Source organism: Saimiri boliviensis, chromosome 7 (assembly GCF_048565385.1).
Source record: "Saimiri boliviensis isolate mSaiBol1 chromosome 7, mSaiBol1.pri, whole genome shotgun sequence".
Classification (NCBI taxonomy): Eukaryota; Metazoa; Chordata; class Mammalia; order Primates; family Cebidae; genus Saimiri; species Saimiri boliviensis.
Genome location: NC_133455.1, coordinates 19724907 through 19745166, shown reverse-complemented (window position 1 = coordinate 19745166; position 20260 = coordinate 19724907). Strand labels below are relative to the sequence as shown.

General features: G+C 51.2%; 1 protein-coding gene across 1 annotated transcript; it reads right to left on the bottom strand.

Moving 5' to 3' along the window:
* Positions 1-2232: 2232 nt before the first annotated feature.
* On the bottom strand, positions 2233-14551 carry SDS (serine dehydratase). Its single transcript, XM_003932218.3, has 8 exons — positions 14427-14551; positions 8982-9136; positions 8591-8630; positions 8191-8330; positions 8003-8094; positions 6869-7096; positions 3694-3818; positions 2233-2958 (listed from the first exon to the last, which is right to left on the bottom strand). The coding sequence occupies exons 2-8, from the start codon at positions 9132-9134 to the stop codon at positions 2750-2752; spliced, it is 987 nt and encodes a 328-aa protein (XP_003932267.1). The 5' UTR covers positions 9135-9136; positions 14427-14551; the 3' UTR covers positions 2233-2749.
* Positions 14552-20260: the final 5709 nt, after the last annotated feature.

The following is a 20260-nucleotide window of genomic DNA, read 5'->3' as shown; positions in this document are numbered from 1 at the left end:
TGGTGTGTCAGTGCTGGTAAATGCGCGGAGAGAATAAAGCAAGGTTGCGGTCTGGGGTTGGGTTCACTTTTTCTCATCCCTGTAGCTTCACAACCCCTGTTACCTGGGAATTGACTTGTGGTTTTATCTTATTTTTCCTTTTTGTAGAGACAGAGTCTCACTGTGCCACCCAGGCTGGTCTTAAACTCCTGGGCTCAAGTGATCCTCCTACCTCGGCCTCCCAAAGTGCTGAGATTACAGTCATGAGCTACTGTGCCCAACCAACTTGCGGTTTTAAAAACTAACTTTCGGTCAGGTGCAGTGGCTCAAGTCTGTAATCCCAGCGTTTTGAGAGGCCGAGACAGGTGGATCACGAGGTAAAGGAGTTCAAGACCAGCCTGGTCAACATGGTGAAACCCCGTCTCTACTAAAAATACAAAAATTAGCTGAGTATGGTGGCGCATGCCTGTAATCCCAGCTACTCAGGAGGCTGAGGCAGGAGAATTGCTTGAACTAGGACCCAGGAGGCGGAGGTTGCAGTGAGCCGAGATCGTGCCACTGCCCTCCAGCCTGGGCTACAGAGAGAAACTCCATCTCAAAAAAAAAAAAAGAAAAAAATCCCAGTTCCCAAGAGTGTTTTCATACCCTGAGTCTCTTCCTTCTCACGACAGCCTTGTTGGGAGAGGCTGGGATTATCACCTGTGTTTTACAGATAAGGAAGCAGGCTTGGTGCAGGAAGGTCATGTACCCAAAGTCTGAAGACTTGGGCCCATCAGAGCCAGGATTGGGGCCCAGCCTGCCTTTCCCGTCTTCTTGTGATGGTGCAGGCCTTGGTGAAACGGGCCACACCTACTGTGATGCAGCCACTGACTCTTCACAGCCACTCCTGAGGCTGGGGCCTTTGGAAGACCCGTTTTACAGATGAGCAAGTGTTGGCCCGGGTGGTGGTGGAACTCACCCAGGATCATTTTTGTATTCCCTAGAATGATTCCAGGGGTGGGGGTGGTCATGAAGCCAGGCTGACTCTGCACAGAGCATAGTGGGTAGTCATGCAGATGGTCCACCACTGGGACTTCAGCTGACCTGGTCAAGGTGGGACTGACCTTTCCAGAGGCAGCTGCAAAGGCAGTACCACGTCACTCTGAGCACTGGGAGTTTCCCACAATCCTTGGCTTCAAGATGACAGCTGTAGGCATCTCTATGGCTCCTGGCTCCCCACAGCCCAAGGCTCTGGCAAGCTGGTCAGCTCCTGTCCACAGTGCCACGGTGCCTCCTCTAGCAGGCAGAGGTGTCTGCCTCACCCCTTTTGGGGGCTTCATGCCAGGCTCAGGCTGGACAGCAGAAGCTAGAGGCAGTCCTATTCCAGGCAGGCTTTGCACTCAGATCCCAGTCATTTTTTGTTTTAATTTTAGATGGAATCTCACTTTTTTTTTTTTTTTTTTTTTTGCCCAGGTTGGACTGCAGTAGGGCAATCTCAGCTCACTGCAACTCCGCCTCCTGGGTTCAAGAGATTCTCCTGTCTCAGCCTCCCGAGTAGCTGGGATTACAGGCGCACATCAACATGCCTGGCTAATTTTTGTATTTTCAGTAGAGATGGGATTTTACCATGTTGGCCAGGCCGGTCTTGAACTCCTGACCTCAAGTGATCCGCTCGCTTTGGCCTCCCAAAGTGCTGAGATTCCAGGCATGAGCCACTGTACCCAGCCCCAAGTGATTCTTAAACTTCAGTTTGAACTTGGGGTCATCCAAAAAGTGCCCTGAGGGCAGGGTTCCCTTCATGCTCTGGAGCCAGCCCCAGTAGTTCCTCTCTGATCTGTGTATGTGATCAGCGTCTGCTTTCGTTGGAAGAGAGGGTTCCATGTTTGAGAAGGGTTTGCATGACATTGACTTCAAGCCCACCCACCCCTTCCCTCTCCCAGAGATGGATGTCCATTGTCAGCTCACACACCCTCAGGAGGGGGGCCCTCAATTCTTTGCTTCCAGTGGGCCTGTGGTGAAATAATTCGGACTTATCAGGAAAGACTTCATATCAGAATGAGGTTGGCCTCCCCAGCTGCTTCTGCCTTCAGCGGAGGCAGCCTTTGTCCCACCCCAAGTCCTTCTTGTTGAGCCACCTGCTCCCTGAGGTACAGGGATGCCTCTGTCCTGGCACACAAGACCAGCTGGAGTCAGGCTCTGGCCTCACCCTTGGGCCCCAGTTGAGAGCTGGGGCTGAGAACAGACTTAGGGTGGAAGGAGAGGAAGGAAGACAACCGATGATGAGAAAACGTACAGGATTTTGTTTCATAAATATGTATTTTTCTTTTTCCAATGAAAAAGTTTGCACATTAGAAAGACTGGGAAGGGTCAGGAGTGGGCTTCCTGGGAGGATGGCTGAGATGCTTCCCCAACCCTGGACCGTGGCTCTGTTCACCTTCCCTGGGAACAAGTTCTGGGGCCGGGTCACGGCTTTGAGGAATCCCCACTGCTGTGATTGAGGTCTCCCCCATCCACCCCACTCTGGGACCTGGTGTGTTACTTGTGGGCATTTGCCACGCCAGCAGGGTGGCTAAGGATGGGCACAGAGCAGTCACACAGATACCAAAAAGGCTCAATTCGCAGCCTCACTGGCTGTCGACTTTGGCGTCTGCAAAGTGGGCTTCTGATAAGAAGTTGACCTGCCCCCGGCCACAGGCGCTCAACCAAACATGGAACGAGGCGCTGGATAAAACTCCAGCCCCTCCAGGGGTCTCCTGGGCTAGGAGAGGACAGATGGGTAAGGGGTCCGTCCTCACTTGAGCAACCCATTTGTCATGCCCAGCTGTTCCTTGAGCGTCCGCAGCTGGTCCAGGCTGATGTTGCTGCCCCCGCAGACGATGACCACGAGGGATGGCAGCGGGGCTGGGAGCTTCCCCTCCCGTTGGAGCTTCTGGACCACGTGGCTGTAAACGGCTGCCAGGGCTGCCCCGCAGGCGGGCTCCACCAGGATCTTCTCATCATCTGCCAGAGAAAGGGGGTGGTAGTGGTGTGGCCTGAGTTTCCCAGGGTGCACGGGGAGCTGACAGGCCATTGGCAAGGCTTGGGAATACTGAGCCAATCAGCTCTCAGCCCTGACTGCAGATGCAGGTCCTGGACCAAACATCTCATCATCACCCTGGATTGGCCCTTCCAACCCTGAGCCAGGGCCTAGGTTTCATCATGAGTGCTGATGCTGATGGAATGAGTGTAGTTGTGTGAGCACTGCGTTGAGGCATCATCTGAGCAAGAGTTCCATGGTTGATTAGCCAAGTGTGCAGCAGGCACAGAAGCACAAATGCTACTATGTTTTTTCTCCTTTTTTTTTCTTTTTGCCATCACTGTCCTAGACTGAACCCAGAAAGAGTCCAGCCTAGTTACAGACCCACCTGTGAATGAATCCAACTCTGAGCCCCATGTTTTCTGTTTTTATCCTGGCTACCAGGAAACTCGGAACATTTTAAATATTCACTTACTGTTTGCTACTGCTATGGTTATCGGGGTTACTTTTCTATTTTCTTTCCTATTACGTGTGGCTTTTGCTTTTCTATTTCTACGCTGCATTGTATTATATTCCATTAATGGAAAGTTCTAGGCAGAGATGGAAGACAGAACTGTGAAGAAAATTTGGGGTGAGTGGGATCCCTAGTGGCACACCAGGTGGACAGCCACTTAGCTCCTGAGTCAGCAGGTCGGGTCCTGGGAGTACTTGGCACATACCCACGAACTTCTCAATGGCGGCGACGGCCTCCTGGTCTGAGATAACTTCTGAGAAAATGGGGTGTTCCTGAAACAGCTTCAGGGCCTGAGCCCCCACAGTCTTCACGCCCAGGGCCTTGGCAACACTGAGAGAAGTGGGAACACAGGAGAGGAAGGCGGGGGGAACAGGAGAGAGACAGGGACAGGGAGGGAGAGAAGGAGACGGATGTGAGACGGAGAAGGCAGTGCATGTGCGGGCAGAGGGACCGGTGACATCTCTGCAGCTGTAAGGCACCGAAAAGCCTCAGGGATCCCGAACCAAGTGGGGTCTTCTAATAAGGTGCAGAATATTTGAATTGGCATCATTTAATGTATCATTTATTATAATATTTTTTTTTTGAGACTAGGTGCCACTATGTTGCCCAGGCTGGTCTTTTTTTCTTTTTTTTTTAGATGGAGTCTTGCTTTGTCGTCCAGGCTGGAGTGCAGTGGCACGATCTTGGCTCACTGCAATCTCCGCCTCCTGGATTCAAACGATTCTCCTGCCTCAGCCTCCCAGTTAGCTAGGACAACAGGTGCCCGCCAACACGCCTGGCTAATTTTTGTGTTTTTAGTAGAGATGGGGTTTCATCATGTTGGCCAGGCTGGCCTCGAACTCCTGACCTCAGGTGATTCAACCACCTCAGCCTCCCAAAGTGTTGGGATTATAGGTGTGAGCCACCATGCCTGAACCCAGGCCAATCTTGAACTCCTGGGCTCAAGTGATCCTCCTGCCTCAGCTGAGCATCACATTCCATTCAACACTAAGTCAGAAGCAAATGCCTAAGAGGAGCCTGGTTCTTCCCTGACAGGACTCCCTGCCTTGACCCCCTGCCTTTGCTCCCCGTTGCAACCTCTACCTGGTTAACCATCATGAAGCCTAGCACCACTCTGCCCGCCCACATCCTGCTGACCTTTAAGGCTCAGGATTAAGGTCACCTCCTCCAAGGAGTCCCCCTGGGAGAGTACTGAGTCCCACGGCCCTATGTGGAATTCCCAAATGGTTCTCCCTCATAATAACAAGCACTCTGAGTACTTCTTGAGAAAGCATTAGGTGCCAGGCACTTCACAAGCATTATTCAATTTGCACAAGAACTTTGCTGTTAGTTGGTTTGATTTTGGGAAGGGGAAACTGAGGCAGAGAGTATACGGTCACTTGCCCAAGGTCACACACCTAGGGAGTGCTGAGGCTGGGGCTACAAGCAGGGTCTGTATAACTCCAGGACCTGCACTGGTAACCAACGTGTTGACGCTGTCCCCAGCCTCCCAGGGCAACCACTGGCTCTATTCCCAGCTCAGCTGCCCCCTCTCCCTTCCCCAGGAGCATCTTGAGGGCCTGGGCCACCTCCGCCCTGAGCAGCATGTGGTTAACAGTAGGCACTCAGCCATGACATCTTCAGCCCCTAGAGTGTGGGACACAGCGGCTCCAGATGCCAGGCTCAGGAATCTGGAAGAAGTTCTTGCCTAGCTGGACTCAGTCTTCCCTATCCGTAGCAGAGACTGTGGTCTGCCCCAGTGTCTTTTCTAGCTGCACACATGGGCATCCACTGTAAAGACATTTCCCAGCCTCCCTTGCAGCTGGGTATGGCCATGTGACTAAATTCAGGCCAACAAAAAGGTAAGTGGAAGTGTTGTGTCTGTCTTTGAAGGTTGGAGCATAGCCTTCTGCCCTTGCTTCCCCCTCCCTGCCAGATGGAATGTGGGTGTGATAGCTGGCACTCAGGCAACCATTTTGGACCATAAGGCTACGTGCTAAGGATAATGGGGAAACAAACTCAAGGGACCCAGGGCCCTGACTTTTCATGGTGAAGTTCAATATCATGTAAGCCATTGTTATTTGGGTCTTTTGTGTCATGGGGCCAAAACTTCTTTCTAATTAAATCCTATCTATCAAAAAGGAAAGAAAGAAAGAAAGAGGAAGGAAAGAAGGAGGGAAAGAGAGAAAGAAACAAAGAAAAAGAAGAGAAGGAAGGAGAGGAAGAGAGAAGAAAGGGAGAAAAGAAGGAAGGAAGGCCGGGCGCGGTGGCTCAAGCCTGTAATCCCAGCACTTTGGGAGGCCGAGGCAGGTGGATCACGAGGTCAAGAGATCGAGACCATCCTGGTCAACATGGTGAAACCCCGTCTCTACTAAAAATACAAAAAATTAGCTGGGCATGGTGGCGCGTGCCTGTAATCCCAGCTACTCAGGAGGCCGAGACAGGAGAATTGCCTGAACCCAGGAGGCGGAGGTTGCGGTGAGCCGAGATCACGCCATTGCACTCCAGCCTGGGTAACAAGAGCGAAACTCCGTCTCAAAAAAAAAAAAAAAGAAAAAGAAAAGAAGGAAGGAAATAGAAAAAAGGAAGGAAAGAAAGAAGAGAAGGAAAAGAGAGGAAGGAGAAGGAAGGAGAAGGAAGGAGGGAGGAGAAGGCCTCGTGGGAATCGTTGACTGATTCCTCTGTGACAAGGTTTTACCTCCCTCATCACTTTGCCAACCAAGCATCCTCCCAGGAAGCCCACCCCTGAGTCCCTATCGTGGGCAAGACACTGGCTGATCTGGGGAGAGGGTGGTGCCTAAACACAAGGCTTGTTCCGAAAGAGTTCCTAGCCCAGCCCTGAACGGGGTTTCTGTCTCTTTCCTTCCTTCTTTTTCTTTCTCTTTTTTTTGTCTCTAGACAGGGTCGTGCTCTGCCACCCAGGCTGGAGTGCACTGGTGTGATCACGGCTTACTGCAGCCTCTGCCTCCTGGGCTTGAGCAGTCCTCCCACCTTAGCCTCCCGGGACTACGGATGTGTGCTACCATGCCCAGTTAATTAAAACAACAACAACAAAACCCCCCCAAAAAGACAACGTTTTTTGTAGAGATGGGAATCTCTACGTTGCTCAGACTGGTCTTGAACTCCTGACTGCAAGTGGTCTGCCTGCCTCAGCCACCCAAAGTGCTGGGACTACAGGCACAAGTCACTGTGCCCAGCCTCGTATGAGGCTTTTCATGTGAGGAAGTGTGACGTGATGGAGTCACACAGACCTGGGGTTGAGTCCAAGCTGTACCACTCACTGGATGTGACCCTGGGCAAGTGATCAGAGCCTCCATTTCCTCACCTGTAAAACAGGCTGACATCGGGATCTACTCCCCAGTGCTTGCTGGACACCCGAGGGGGGCACCCCAGCTGCTCACCTGGTGATCTTGGGCAGGGAGACGAGCTTGCCTGCAGTGGTGGCGGCGTGGAAGCTGTGGGCGCCAAAGGTCTCCATGGCGATGACAGGCACATCCCCCCAGCCCACCTCCTGCAGCCCCTGGACCACTCCACACAGCAGGCCCCCGCCGCCCACCGACAGTGCGATGGCCCCCGGCTTTGCCTCTAGTGCCTCCTTCAGCTCTTTGATGATGGAAGTGTGGCCTTCCCTGGAGGGCGGGGAGACAGGGCGGCGGGTCAGGGCGGGGCTTCCTGGAGACACCGGCTCAGGTTTGCACCCCTCTTCCAGGGGCAGGTAGACTGCGGTGCACCTTCTACACTGGCTCCCAGGGTCCCCCAAGGGATTAACCTCCAGCCACCCACAGTGGCCACCTGCCCTGGAAAGCCCCCTTCCTGACATTTTGGACTGGATGATAGAAAAAAGAAAAAGCAAGCCCCCTTCCTTCCCTGCTTGACTTCCCCACTTCCCCACAGAACTGCCGCCCAAATAAGCTTTCCCTGCAACCTTCGTTCCCAGGTTTTCTTCCAGGAGGACCCAACCGCTGACACTTGGGTGTCTGTGTGCTTGTGTGTTCAGTCTTGGGTGTGTTGTGTGTGCAGCCGTGGAGAATGGGTATTTGGTGCACGTGTGTGTGTGCCCCTGCTGCCACGCCTGGCTGTAACACGTGTGTTTCTTCTCTTTTGTTTTTGAGATGGAGTCTCATTCTCTCGCCCTGGCTCGAGTGCAGTGGCACAATCTCAGCTCACTTCAACCTCCACCTCTCAGGTTCAAGTGATCCTCCTGCCTCAGCCTCCCGAGTAGCTGGGATTACAGGCGTGTGTCACCACGCCCGGCTAACTTTTGTATTTTTAGTAGAGATGGGGTTTCACCATGTTGGCCAGACTGGTCTCAAACTCCTAACCTCAGGTGATCCTCCCACCTTGGCCTCCTGAAGTGCTGGGATTACAGACGTGAGCCTCTGTGCCCAGCCTCTGTGTGCTTCTACCTGGTGGTGTGTGCACACGTGTGCAGCTGCTGTGCATGCGGACGTGATGATGTGCGTCACAGCAATGCCTGCCCAGCGATATAGGGCGGTGGCTGCCACCTCCACCAGGTGACCTTGAACTCCACATACCAGATGAGGGGGTCGTCAAAGGGGGGAATGTAGACCCAGCCTGGGTTGTTCTTCGCCAGGGCCTTGGCCAGCTCAAAGGCTTCATCCAGTAACTGCAAGGCCACAAGGGAGATGGGAGGGGGTGAGGCACAAGACCCTGTCCAGCCACTGGGTGCCCTCTCTCACCCCTGCTCTGGGTCGGCACTCACCTCACCCACCACCTTGACTGTGGCACCTTCATTCTTGAGGCGCTCAATGGTGAGGGCAGGTGTGGTGCTGGGCACGACGATGGTGGCAGGGATGCCCAGTTGCCTGGCCGCATATGCAGCCGCCATGCCTGCGTTGCCAGCTGTCAGAGTCGGAGGTGGAGAGCATGTCAGTGCAGGAGCATCTAGGAGCCCAGGCAGGACTGCTCACCCTCTACTGGGGACTCTGGCTGTCCCCCTCACCTCTCCACCCCGTGCGACTGCTGGCCTCCCCCTGGAATTCCAAATGGGCTGCTGCCCATGTTTCCAATGGCTCATTGCTGGGAAATCCAGTGCTCAGAGAAGCAGAGCGCCTGACCCCAGACACACAGCAGAGGACAGGACGGGGAAGCAGGTCACTTACCCGAGGAGCAGACAAAATGTGCGCAGCCTTGCTTGGCCCACTGTGGAGACAACAGGAGAAGTGCTCAGGCCCATGTCCCTGTCATTGCCTGTGCTCTTCCTGCCCACCTGGAATAGCTGCCAGGACTCCATCGACACTGACGTTTCCTTCACTTAGAACTTGTTCTCCCCTCTTCTGAGGCTGCACCTCCCGCCTCCAAAGAGACTGTTAGGATGGTCTTGATTTCCTGACCTCATGGCCTGCCCACCTCGGCCTCCCAAAGTGCTGGGATTATAGGTGTGAACCACCGCGCCCGGCCCAACACCTTTAATTTCACATAGCACTGACCCTGCCCTTTCAGGGAAAGAGGACCTGCCACCCCTTCCCAGATGATGCTGAGCCGATACCGTACCCTCTTGCAGTAATGCCCGATGCCCCGGATCTTGAAGGAGCCGGAGGGCTGGGCACTGTCCATCTTGAGGTAGACGCTGGTACCGGCCACTTTGGACAGGGCCATGCTGTCACGGATGGGGGTCTTCACATGCAAGGGCTCTCTGGACATCATTGCTGGGAGAAAGGAAGGAAACCCAGAAGGTCAGGAGAGTTAACCCCGGTGCCAGCACTGCCAGAGGGACCCCTTCCCTCACTTTCCAGCAAGCCAGGCAAGGGCTTAGATGAGACAGCATCCCGGAGACCTGGCCTCTAACTGCAATTGGGCCACCTACATGCCATGTGACATCAGACAGGCAATCACACCTCAGCCTAAGCTCTGCCATCTGTAAAATGGGTACAGGGACCTCTTACACGTTTGCTGGGAGGCTGAAGAGATAACACTCAGACCTTGTAGCTTTCAAAATGCATGAGGTCAGGCCAGGCACGGTGGCCCATGCGTGTAATCCCAGCACTTTGGGAGGTCAAGGCAGGCTGATCATCCGGGGTCAGGAGTTCAGGACCAGCCTGGCCAACATGGCAAAACCCCATCTCTACTAAAAATACAACAACAATAACAAAATTAGTTGAGCATGGTGGCACACACCTGCCAGCTACTCAGGAGGCTGAGGCAGGACAATCACTTGAATCCAGGAGGTGGAGGTTGCAGTGAGCTGAAATTGCACCACTGCACTCCAGCCTGGGTGACAAAACGAGACTCTGCCTCAAAAAACAAACAAAACAAAACAAAACAAAAAAAACAACAGCCAGGTGTGGTGGCTCACACCTATAATACCAGCACTTTGGAAGGCCGAGCCAGGCAGCTCATAAGATCAGGAGTTTGAGACCAGCTTGACTGACATAGTGAAATCCCATCTGTACAAAATACAAAAGTTAGCCAGGCGTGGTGGCATGTGCCTGTAATCCCAGCTACTGGGGAGGCTGAGGCAGGAGCATCGCTTGAACCGGGGAGGTAGAGGTTGCAGTGAGCCAAGATCATACCACGGCACTCCAACCTGGGCGGCAGAGTGAGATTCTGTCCCCCCCCAAAAAAAAGAGAGAGAGAAAATAAATGGTCTATGCAAAAAATGCAGGGACACACATACACACACAACCCATCCACACACACACACACACACCATCCACACACACACACACACACACAATCCATCCACACACACACACACAAACCACCCACACATACACAAACCATCCACACACACACACACAATCCATCCACACACACACACAAACCATCCACACACACACACACCATCCACACACACACACACACAATCCATCCACACACACACACACACACACAAACCATCCACACATACACAAACCATCCACACACACACACACAATCCATCCACACACACACACAAACCATCCACACACACACAAACCATCCACACACACACACAATCCATCCACACACACACAAACCATACACACACACACACACACCCCATCCACACACACACACACACAATCCATCCACACACACACACACAAACCATCCACACATACACAAACCATCCACACACACACACACAATCCATCCACACACACACACAAACCATCCACACACACACAAACCATCCACACACACACAAACCATACACACACACACAAACCATCCACACACACACACACAATCCATCCACACACACACAAACCATACACACACACACACACACCATCCACACACACACAATCCATCCACACACACACACACAATCCATCCACACACACACAAACCATACACACCACACACCATCCACACACACACACAATCCACACACACACACACAATTCATCCACACACACACTATCCATCCACACACACACACAAACCATCCACATACACACGCATAATTCATACACACACACACCCACACAAACCATCCACACACACACACACAATCCATTCACACACACACACACACAAACCACACACACACACACACACAAATTCATCCAAACACACACACAATCTATCCACACACACACAATCCATCCACACACACACACATACACACACACGCACACATAGTCTACATGTTTTTCTTATTTTTTAAAAATTTTAATTTGTGCGCCGGGCGCAGTGGCTCAAGCCTGTAATCCCAGCACTTTGGGAGGCCAAGGCGGGTGGATCACGAGGTCAAGAGATCGAGACCATCCTGGTCAACATGGTGAAACCCCGTCTCTACTAAATATACAAAAAATTAGCGGGCATGGTGGCACGTGCCTGTAATCCCAGCTCCTCAGGTGGCTGAGGCAGGAGAATTGCCTGAACCCAGGAGGCGGAGGTTGCGGTGAGCCAAGATTACGCCATTGCACTCCAGCCTGGGTAACAAGAGTGAAACTCCGTCTCAAAAAAAAAAAAAAAAAATTTAATTTGTATTTCATTTCTTTTCTTTTCCTTTCCTTTATTTTTTCAGTCTACATGCTTCTGTGTGCACAGAGCATCTCAGAAAACACACATGACAGAATGGCCAGGGTGGGGTCTCGGGACAGCTGCCCTTGGGTCTCAGCACTCTCTCTCGTGCTGTTTGAGTGTTTTACCATGTGCCTATGTTACTTAAATACATACATTAAAAAGAACACTAACTTTTGGGAAGCCCAATGTTCATTTAGGAAAAGCTCTTTCATAATTGCTAATTTTGTCATAATTGTTATAACATTGACTAATCACTTAGCTTTTAAATTTTATTTATCTATTCTGGTAGAGATGGGGTCTTGCTATGTTGGCCAGGCTTGTCTCCAACTCCTGGCCTCAAGCAATCTGCCCGCCTAAGCCTCCCAAAGTGCTGGGATTACAGCTGTGAGCCACAATGCCCGGCTTGCTGTCTTTTGAGGGTTTTTTTTTTGAGACAGAATCTCAGTCCGTCACTCAGGCTGGAGTGCAGTGGCGAGATCTCAGCTCACTGCAACCTCCGCTTCCCAGGTTCAAGCGATTCTCCTGCCTGAGCCTCCTGAGTAGCTGGGACAACAGGCGTGTGCCACCATGCCTGACTAATTTTTGTATTTTTAGTAGAGACGGGGTTTCACAATGTTGGCCAGGCTGGTCTCGAACTCATGACCCTGTGATCCACCTGCCTCAGCCTCCCAAAGTGCTGGGATTAGAGGAGTGAGCCATGATGCCTGGCTTGCTGTTGTTTTGTCACATTTTGGGTAGTTTGCTGCACTGGAACAGGAAGCAAAATACTAACATAATTTGTCCAAAGTCACACTGTGAGTGAGGCAGGGAGGCAGGATTTGAAATCGGGCAGTTGGCTCCAGGGCCCAGGCTCTGTCTTTGACCCATGTGTGTGGTTCAGGCTCCCGCTTCTGGATGGGCTGTGGGGGATGAAGCGGTTGAGGTGGCCCTGGGTCTAGCCACAGCCACTTCCACCCACTCAGCCTTTCCATCTTCCCCTCCCACCCTGAGAGTCTCAGGGTGGATTTGCTTCTCCTCAACTTGGACCAGGCCAGAAGAGATCAGCAGGTGTTGGCTGAGGGGCTCTCTGGTTCCCCCTCCCTCCACCATCCCAGAAGGCCAGGAAAGGGTGGCTAGCCTGCAACCCATCTCCAATGCCACCCTGTCCTGGGCACTCCTAGCTTCGACATCCATCCCCGCTCCCAGAATGAGCCAGACATCCCTCGGTCAGAAGGAGAGTGAGGAGTGGGGATCCCAACTGCCCCACCAGCCGGAGCATCCCCCAAATAGAGCACCCTTCGTCTATCTGAATTAACTGACATTCATGGCTTGGGAGGGGGAACTTGAACAGACGCCCTCTCCCCTCTGGATCTCTTGAATAAAAGTCAGAGACTGGGGCACACTTCAAAACAGGATGTCCCTAAATGGGAATAAACTCTCAGCTCCTGGAGGTTAATCCCCAAACAATGGCATCCCTGGACTGACTGATTGATTGATTATCTCCCTCTGTTGCCCAGGCTGGAGGGCAGTGGCCCAGTATTTATTTACTTATAATCTCCCTCTGTTGCTGCAACCTCTGCATTCTGAGTTCAAGCGATTCTCTTACCTCAGCCTCCCAAGTAGCTGGGATCACAGACGTGCACCACCATGCCCCGCTGATTTTTGCATTTTTAGCGGAGACAGGGTTTCACCATGTTGGCCAGGCTGGTCTCAAACTCCTGACTTCAAGTGATCTGCCAGCCTTGGCAGTACCCAAAGTCCTGGTACTACAAGCGTGAGCCACCACACCCAGTTCTGACTGACTTGACATTGAAGCTGGTGTTGGTCACCAAGGTCTGCCGTCAGGGACACCCAGGGCGGGGGTGGGAGGAGCCGGCAATGGAGACCCTTTTCAGGCGGGTTTGAGGGGAACCTCCCGCCATCTGTCCCAGCTGGCGCAAATGGGACACCTTTGGGTAAAAGGCCAGGGCTCCCCCTGCAGGCAGCCCCTTCCCCGCCGCAGCTCTCCGTAAAGTGAGCATCCATTAACCACATCCAGCCTGCCAGTCCCACCCTGCCCCAAGGGTTGCAAGACTTCAGAAGAAGTTGTGCCTGGCGAGGAGGAGGGCGGGTGCTCTGAGCCGCTGTCTGCCCACTCGACTTAGTCGGAAGCCACCTTCCCTCTCACTGGGTTCACTCAGTCGATATGAACGTTCGTGAAACCTGGGCTGGACACCTTACTTGCAGGGCTGGACACCTTACTTTCATCCTCACCACCACCTTAGGAGTAAGGCTCTATGCTCATCCCCATTCTACAGAAGTGGAAGCTGAGGCAGGGAACTGGACACAAACTCAGGCAGCGTTTATGCCTAGCTCTCTCTTTTCTACAAATCTGAGACAGGGTCTTGCACCCAGGCTGGAGTGCAGGGGTACAATCATTGCTCACCGCAGCCTCGACCTCCTGGGCACAAGTGATCCTCCCAGCTCAGCCTCCCCAGTAGTTGGGACTACAGGGATGCATCACCAAAGTCTATTAATTAAAAAAATTTTTTTTTTTTTTTTTTTTTTTTTTTAGGTCAGGAGTTCAAGATCAGCCTGGGCATGATGAAACTCTGTCTTTGCTAAAGATGCAAAGATTAGCTGGGTGTGGTGGCATACACCTGTAGTCACAGCTATTCGGGAGGCTGAGGCAGGAGAATCACTTGAACCAGGTAGGCAGAGGTTGCAGTAAGCCAAGATTGTGCCACTGCACTCCAGCCTGGGTGACAGAGTGAGACTCCATCTCAAACATATATGCATATATATTTTTAGAGATGAGGGTCTCACTCTGTCACCCAGCCTGGTCTCAAACTTGTGGCCTCAAGCAACCCTCCTGCCTCAGCCTTCTGATGTGTTGGGATTATAGGCATCAGCCACCTTGTCCAGCCTCAATGGACTCTTTCTGTGTCTCCTTCTTCCCCTGGGAAACCACAGGCTAGGCCGGGACGCTCCAGTCCTGAGGTGAAACAGGATGGGGCCACTTACCGGGCAAAGGCGATGGGTCTGAGCAGCGGGCAGAGCCAAGGCAGCTAGGGAGGGAGGGGTGGACTGAGCAGACAGCTTACAGACAGGGGTCCTCAGTCTTCTGAACAGTCCCAGGGGCTACCCTGGTCCTGGGCTTTATTCCCCCAGCACCTCGGGGCAGCCAATGGGGCTCTGGGGCTGGTTACACCCCCAGCCAGGACCCCACCCCCTGGCCCCAGGCCACCGGAGCTCACAGAAGAGAGGTGGAATCTGGCCAAGCTTCCTTCTCTGGCAGCTTCTTCCTGCTTTTCCCACACCCCCTCCTCCTCCCTCTTTCCACTTCCCCTTGTCTGTCCTCAGTTCTGTGAAAGAAAAATAAAAATGTGGGACCCCAGCTCACTACGGTAAAAGGAAAAGAATTAAGCGAAAAGCCGAGTCATGCAAACAACTGCTTTTCCTTTAGTCCCTAGTACAGAGTTAAATACTGGCTGGGCACTTTGGGAGGCGGAGGCGGGTGAATCACCTGAGGTCAGGCGTTCGAGACCAGTCTGGCCAACATTGTGAAACCCTGTCTCTACGAAAAACACAAAAATCAGCTGGGCATGGTGGCATGAGCCTGTAATCCCAGCTACTCAGGAGGCCAAGGCACAAGAATTGCTTGAACTCCGGAGGCAGAGGTTGCGGTGAGACAAGATCTTGCCACTGCACTCCAGCCTTGGCAACAGAAAAAGAAAAAGATTAAATATCCCTACAGGTTGCTACTCTACATTCACCTTATCTTATGTAAAGCACCAGTTTACTGAGCTCAAGACAAATAGTAATTATTTCCCTACCTGCTCCTCTTTTACAAACAATGGATTCCATAATGTGACCACATGTTTCTTTTTTCCCCTCCAGCTGGCAGTTTCTCCTTTAAGTACCGACACCCTGAAGTCATCTATGGGCAAAGGCATAGACCTGTCTCCCAGGCGCATTCTTAACCATGGCAAAATAAACTTCTAAATGGATTGAGACCTGTCTGAATCATTTGGATTTGTTTTTTTTTTTTTTTTTTTTTTTGAGACGGAGTTTCGCTCTTATTGCCCAGGCTGGAGTGCGATGGCGTGACCTCAGCTCACTGCAACCTCCGCCTCCTGCGTTCACATGATTCTCCATCTGAGATTACAGGCATGTACCACCATGCCGGCTAATTTTGTATTTTTAGTAGAGATGCGGTTTAGTAGAGATGAGGTTTCTCCATGTTGGTCAGGCTGGTCTCAAACTCCTGACCTCAGGTGATTGGCCTGCCTTGGCCCCCCAAAGTGCTGGGATTACAGGCGTGAGCCACTGCGCCTGGCCTTCTTTTTGATTTACAGATTGGAGACTCATGAAAGGGACCCTGGGTGGAGGTGGCCCTAACCTTAGACAAATCTCCTACTGGTGCTTGGTACCAGCTTGAACTATCTTTTTTTTTCCTTTGAGACAATCTCCCTCTATCACTCAGGCTGGAGTGCAGTGGCACGAACTCAGCTCATTGCAACCTCCTTCTCCTGGGTTCAAGTGATTCTCCTATCTCAGCTTCCCAAGTTACTAGGAGTATAGGCACGTGGTGCCACCACACCTGGCTAATTTTTTGTTTTTTTTTTCAGTGGAGATGGGGTTTCACCATGTTAGCCAGGGCTGGTCTTGAACTCCTGACCACAAGTGATCTATCCTCCTCGGCCTCCTAGAGTGCTGGGATTACAAGCATGAGCCACTGCACCCAGCCTTGAGCTATCTTGATTGCCCCCCGAAACAGAACAATTTGCTGACGCCTGGGAGCTCCCCACCTCCAGAGAACTCCTGATCTCCCCAGATTGGTTGATATCTAAAGTTGATGTCTCTGCGAAGCTTCTTTTCTGAGTATTACTCGCTTCCAATGAGGAAGGTGAGTTTTCTGGCTTCCACGACGATGGCAGGCAGGCAGCTCCTTTCCGGAGTTTCACTCGTGTCCGGCAGGGAAGGCGAGTGTGGGTTTTTCCTTCTTCTAGGGTGGCACAAAGCAGACTTCAGCCTGGGCCCCATGACCAGAAGTTAAGATTGACAACCAGCTGACCTGAATTTCTCCTTGCCGTTAGAGCGCTCCGCGGTCTTACACATTGCTGGATCGTTGGTTCCCTTCGCTCAACCGTGTTCGCTTTTGTTGTTGTTTTGGTCTTTTTCCCGTTGGATTGGACCAACGCCACTTGACTTGGTCAAATCTGAAGGGAAGTTTAAATGATGATGAACAAGGCCTCATAAATTGGCTAAATTCCACAGCTGGGGGAAAAAAATGGAAAAAGAAAAAACAGCCAGCAAACAGCAAGAGAAAAAAAAGAGGGAGAGAAGGGTTTTGATTACCTGAGGGGCATTATTTCCATTGTTGCGCCCAAGCCAGTCAAGGAATGCCCACACTCTGAGATTGAATTATGAGTCTTATTAAGCCGGCGACCGAGAGGTGGCTAACGCCCAAAATTCTCTTGGCCCTGAAGAAAAAGTTAGGTGGTATTTTATACCCTAGTTTTAAAAGGGAGGGGAGCCTAGCTGAAGCAAATTTTTCTCAAAAGCAGAGTAAGCAAAAAAGTTAAAAGACAAACTGATACATGAGCAATAAAACAATGCCAGGTGCGAGGGGCAAAGCTGTCACGGAAGACATACAACTTATAGATAATAGGGGCTCTGGGCGCTCAACTGCACCTGCATTCCCAGGCTCTGCTGGTACCCCTTAACTCTGCCTATCAACAAATTCCTGAGTGCCCAGTGTCAGCCTGCCCCAGCTGCATACTATAGTTACGTACTTAATGGTGAGAAAATATCTAAAATGAAGAAGCCAAGATGGAGTCTGTCTGGCTCAAGAAGCTAACACAAAGCTTGAACAGCTTTTGGTCTGAGAAAGAGAGTTTAAGGGGCCAAAAAGCAGGTTATCACGACATAACAAGGCCATCTTTTGCCAGCCAAGCCCAACGGAAAGAGGTTACCTGGCTGTCACCTCACTCTAGTTCAGTAGCTGAGATTCTGTCCCTTTTTCACCCTTTTTCACAGCCTCCCAAAGTGCTGGGATTACAGGTGAGAGCCACCCCACCCGGCCAGGATCGTGTTTTTCTTTTTTCTTCTCAGTCGACTGCATTCTGTTTTCTCCAATTTACTCCTGCTTGTCTCCTTCCCCTACAGCTTGAGGGGCCTAAAATAATTCTGAATAATTTCTGATTTGGTATTTGTGTTACTTTTGAAATATCAGCAGTTTGTACCAGCTAAAATATGGTAATGCGATTTAAAAGGATTTTTTAAAGAGCTCAATGGTTAAAAGCTTAATTAAAGGCAAATACCCAAGATGTGTATGTTTGTTTATTTATTTAAAGTGCCTTAATGCACTTTTTTTCCTCTCCTAGGAGTCTCACTCTGTCTCCCAGGCTGGAGTGCAGTGTTGTGATCTCAGCTCACTGCAACCTCCACTCCCTGGGTTCAAGTGAGGAAAGAAATCCCTCTTCCCTGTCTCTTGTCTCAAAGAAGGAAGAAGTAAAAGTTGAGACATAGCAGGCATGAGGTCAGAGGGCTGGAGGATAAAGATTAAACCCACCCCCCAACCCTTAAGATCAAAGATCACCTGAGCTCTTTTTTTTTTTTTTTTGAGACGGAGTTTCGCTCTTGTTACCCAGGCTGGAGTGCAATGGCGCGATCTCGGCTCACCGCAACCTCCGCCTCCTGGGTTCAAGCAATTCTCCTGCCTCAGCCTCCTGAGTAGCTGGGATTACAGGCACGTGCCACCATGCCCAGCTAATTTTTTTGTATCTTTAGTAGAGACAGGGTTTCACCATGTTGACCAGGATGGTCTCGATCTCTCGACCTCGTGATCCACCCGCCTCGGCTCCCAAAGTGCTGGGATTACAGGCTTGAGCCACCGTGCCCGGCCACCTGAGCTCTTAAGGGTGGGGGAGATATGGAGAAATGTCCTCTACTGTTTCCATTCAATCTTTCTCAAACCCCCACACTTACTTCATCAATCACGACCCCCTCACATGTATTTTCTAAAACTGTAAACCCAAGACCCTTTCACATGTAATATCTAGAGTTGTAAGCCTATATAAAGGCAGAGGTTTCCTTTGTTAGGGGAGCTACGCTGTTAGGCAATTATGCCACCTTGCTCTCGGATAAAAAAATCACCCCTTCCTTCCCAGTTCGGTGTTCGAGAGGTCTGTTTCTCGTGGTCACTCCTGCTACGTTACGCATGTGACTTTCCTGCCTTGCCCTCCCAAGTGGCTGGGATTACAGGCGAATGCCACCACTCCGGGATATTTTTTTTTTTTTTTTGTATTTTTAGTAGAGACAGTATTTCACCGTGTTGGCCAGGCTGGTCTCCAACTCCTGGCCTCAAGTTATTCACCCACCTTGGCCTCCCAAAGTGCTGAAATTACAGGTGAGAGCCACCCCACCCGGCCAGGATCGTGTTTTTTCTTTTTCTTTTTTTTTGAGACGGAGTTTCGCTCTTGTTACCCAGGCTGGAGTGCAATGGCGCGATCTCGGCTCACCGCAACCTCCACCTCCTGGGTTCAGGCAATTCTCCTGCCTCAGCCTCCTGAGTAGCTGGGATTACAGGCACGCGCCACCATGCCCAGCTAATGTTTTTTTGTATTTTTAGTAGAGACGGGGTTTCACCATGTTGACCAGGATGGTCTCGATCTCTCGACCTCGTGATCCACCCACCTCGGCCTCCCAAAGTGCTGGGATTACAGGCGTGAGCCACCGCGCCCGGCCAAGGATCGTGTTTTTTCTTCTCAGTCAACTGAATTCTGTTTCCTCCAATTTAGTTCTGCCTGTCTCCTTTCTCTTGCCACCCTCTACAGCTCAAGGGACCTAAAATACTTTCCAACAGCTTGGGATTCCTTAAGGAAAACAGAGAAGGTGCCAGATTCCTTTTTGGGAAGAAACGTCTGTTTTTCCTTATGGACCCCTAAGAGTACAGATAAGTCCCTCTGAGATCTTCAACTGCTGCCTTTTGTAGCGTGTTACCTGATTTTTTTTTTTTTTTTTTTTCAAAACAGAGTCTCGCTCTGTTGCCCAGGTTGGAGTGCAGTGGCACAATCTCAGCTCACTGCAACCTCCACCTTCTGGGTTCGAGCAGTTGTCCTGCCTCAGCCTCCTGAATTGCTGGGATTACTGGTGCACGCCACCACACCTGGCAAATTTTTGTATTTTTAGTAGAGATGGGGTTTCACTATGTTGGTCATGTTGGTCTCGAACTCCTGACCTCATGATCTGCCCGCATCGGCCTCTGAAAGTGCTGGGATTACAGGTGTGAGCCACCATGCCTGGCCACCTGATTTATTTTTTGATTAAAATTGTTATTACAACAGGAGCTACTCTTGGATGTTTAAAATAAGAGAGGGTCTGGATGATGGTCTAGTTACATTAAATTCTTTTTTTTTTTTTTGAGACAGTTGCTTTGTTGCCAGGCGCCAGGCTGGAGTGTAGTGGCACAATCTCGGCTCACTGCAATCTCTGCCTCCCGGGTTCAAGAAATTGTCCTGCCTCGGCCTCCCTAGTAGCTGGGGCTACAGTTATATACCACCATGCCCAGCTAATTTTTGTATTTTTTAGTAGAGATGGGGTTTCACCGTGTTGGCCAGGATGGTCTCAATCTCTTGACCTCGTGATCTGCTTGCCTCGGCCTCCCAAAGATTACAGGCGCGAGCCACCGTGCCCAGCTAAAAAAAATTTTTTTTAAAGAAAAGAAAGGGAAGCCAGGCATGGTGGCTCACACCTGTAATCCCAGCACTTTGGGAGGCTGAGGTGGGAGGATCACCTGAGATCAGGAGTTCGAGACCAGCCTGACCAATATGGTGAAACTCCATCTTATTTAA

What these genes read in the sequence shown, in the direction of transcription:
- SDS (XM_003932218.3), bottom strand. Translation starts at nt 9,134, where the DNA reads ATGATGTCCAGAGAGCCCTTGCATGTGAAGACCCCCATCCGTGACAGC. An exon ending in CAGTCAAGGTGGTGGGTGAG is followed by an intron (nt 8,095 to 8,190) that starts GTGAGTGCCGAC and finishes GTGGCCTTGCAG; the next exon opens with TTACTGGATGAAGCCTTTGA. An exon ending in CGCCATTGAGAAGTTCGTGG is followed by an intron (nt 2,959 to 3,693) that starts GTATGTGCCAAG and finishes TTTCTCTGGCAG; the next exon opens with ATGATGAGAAGATCCTGGTG.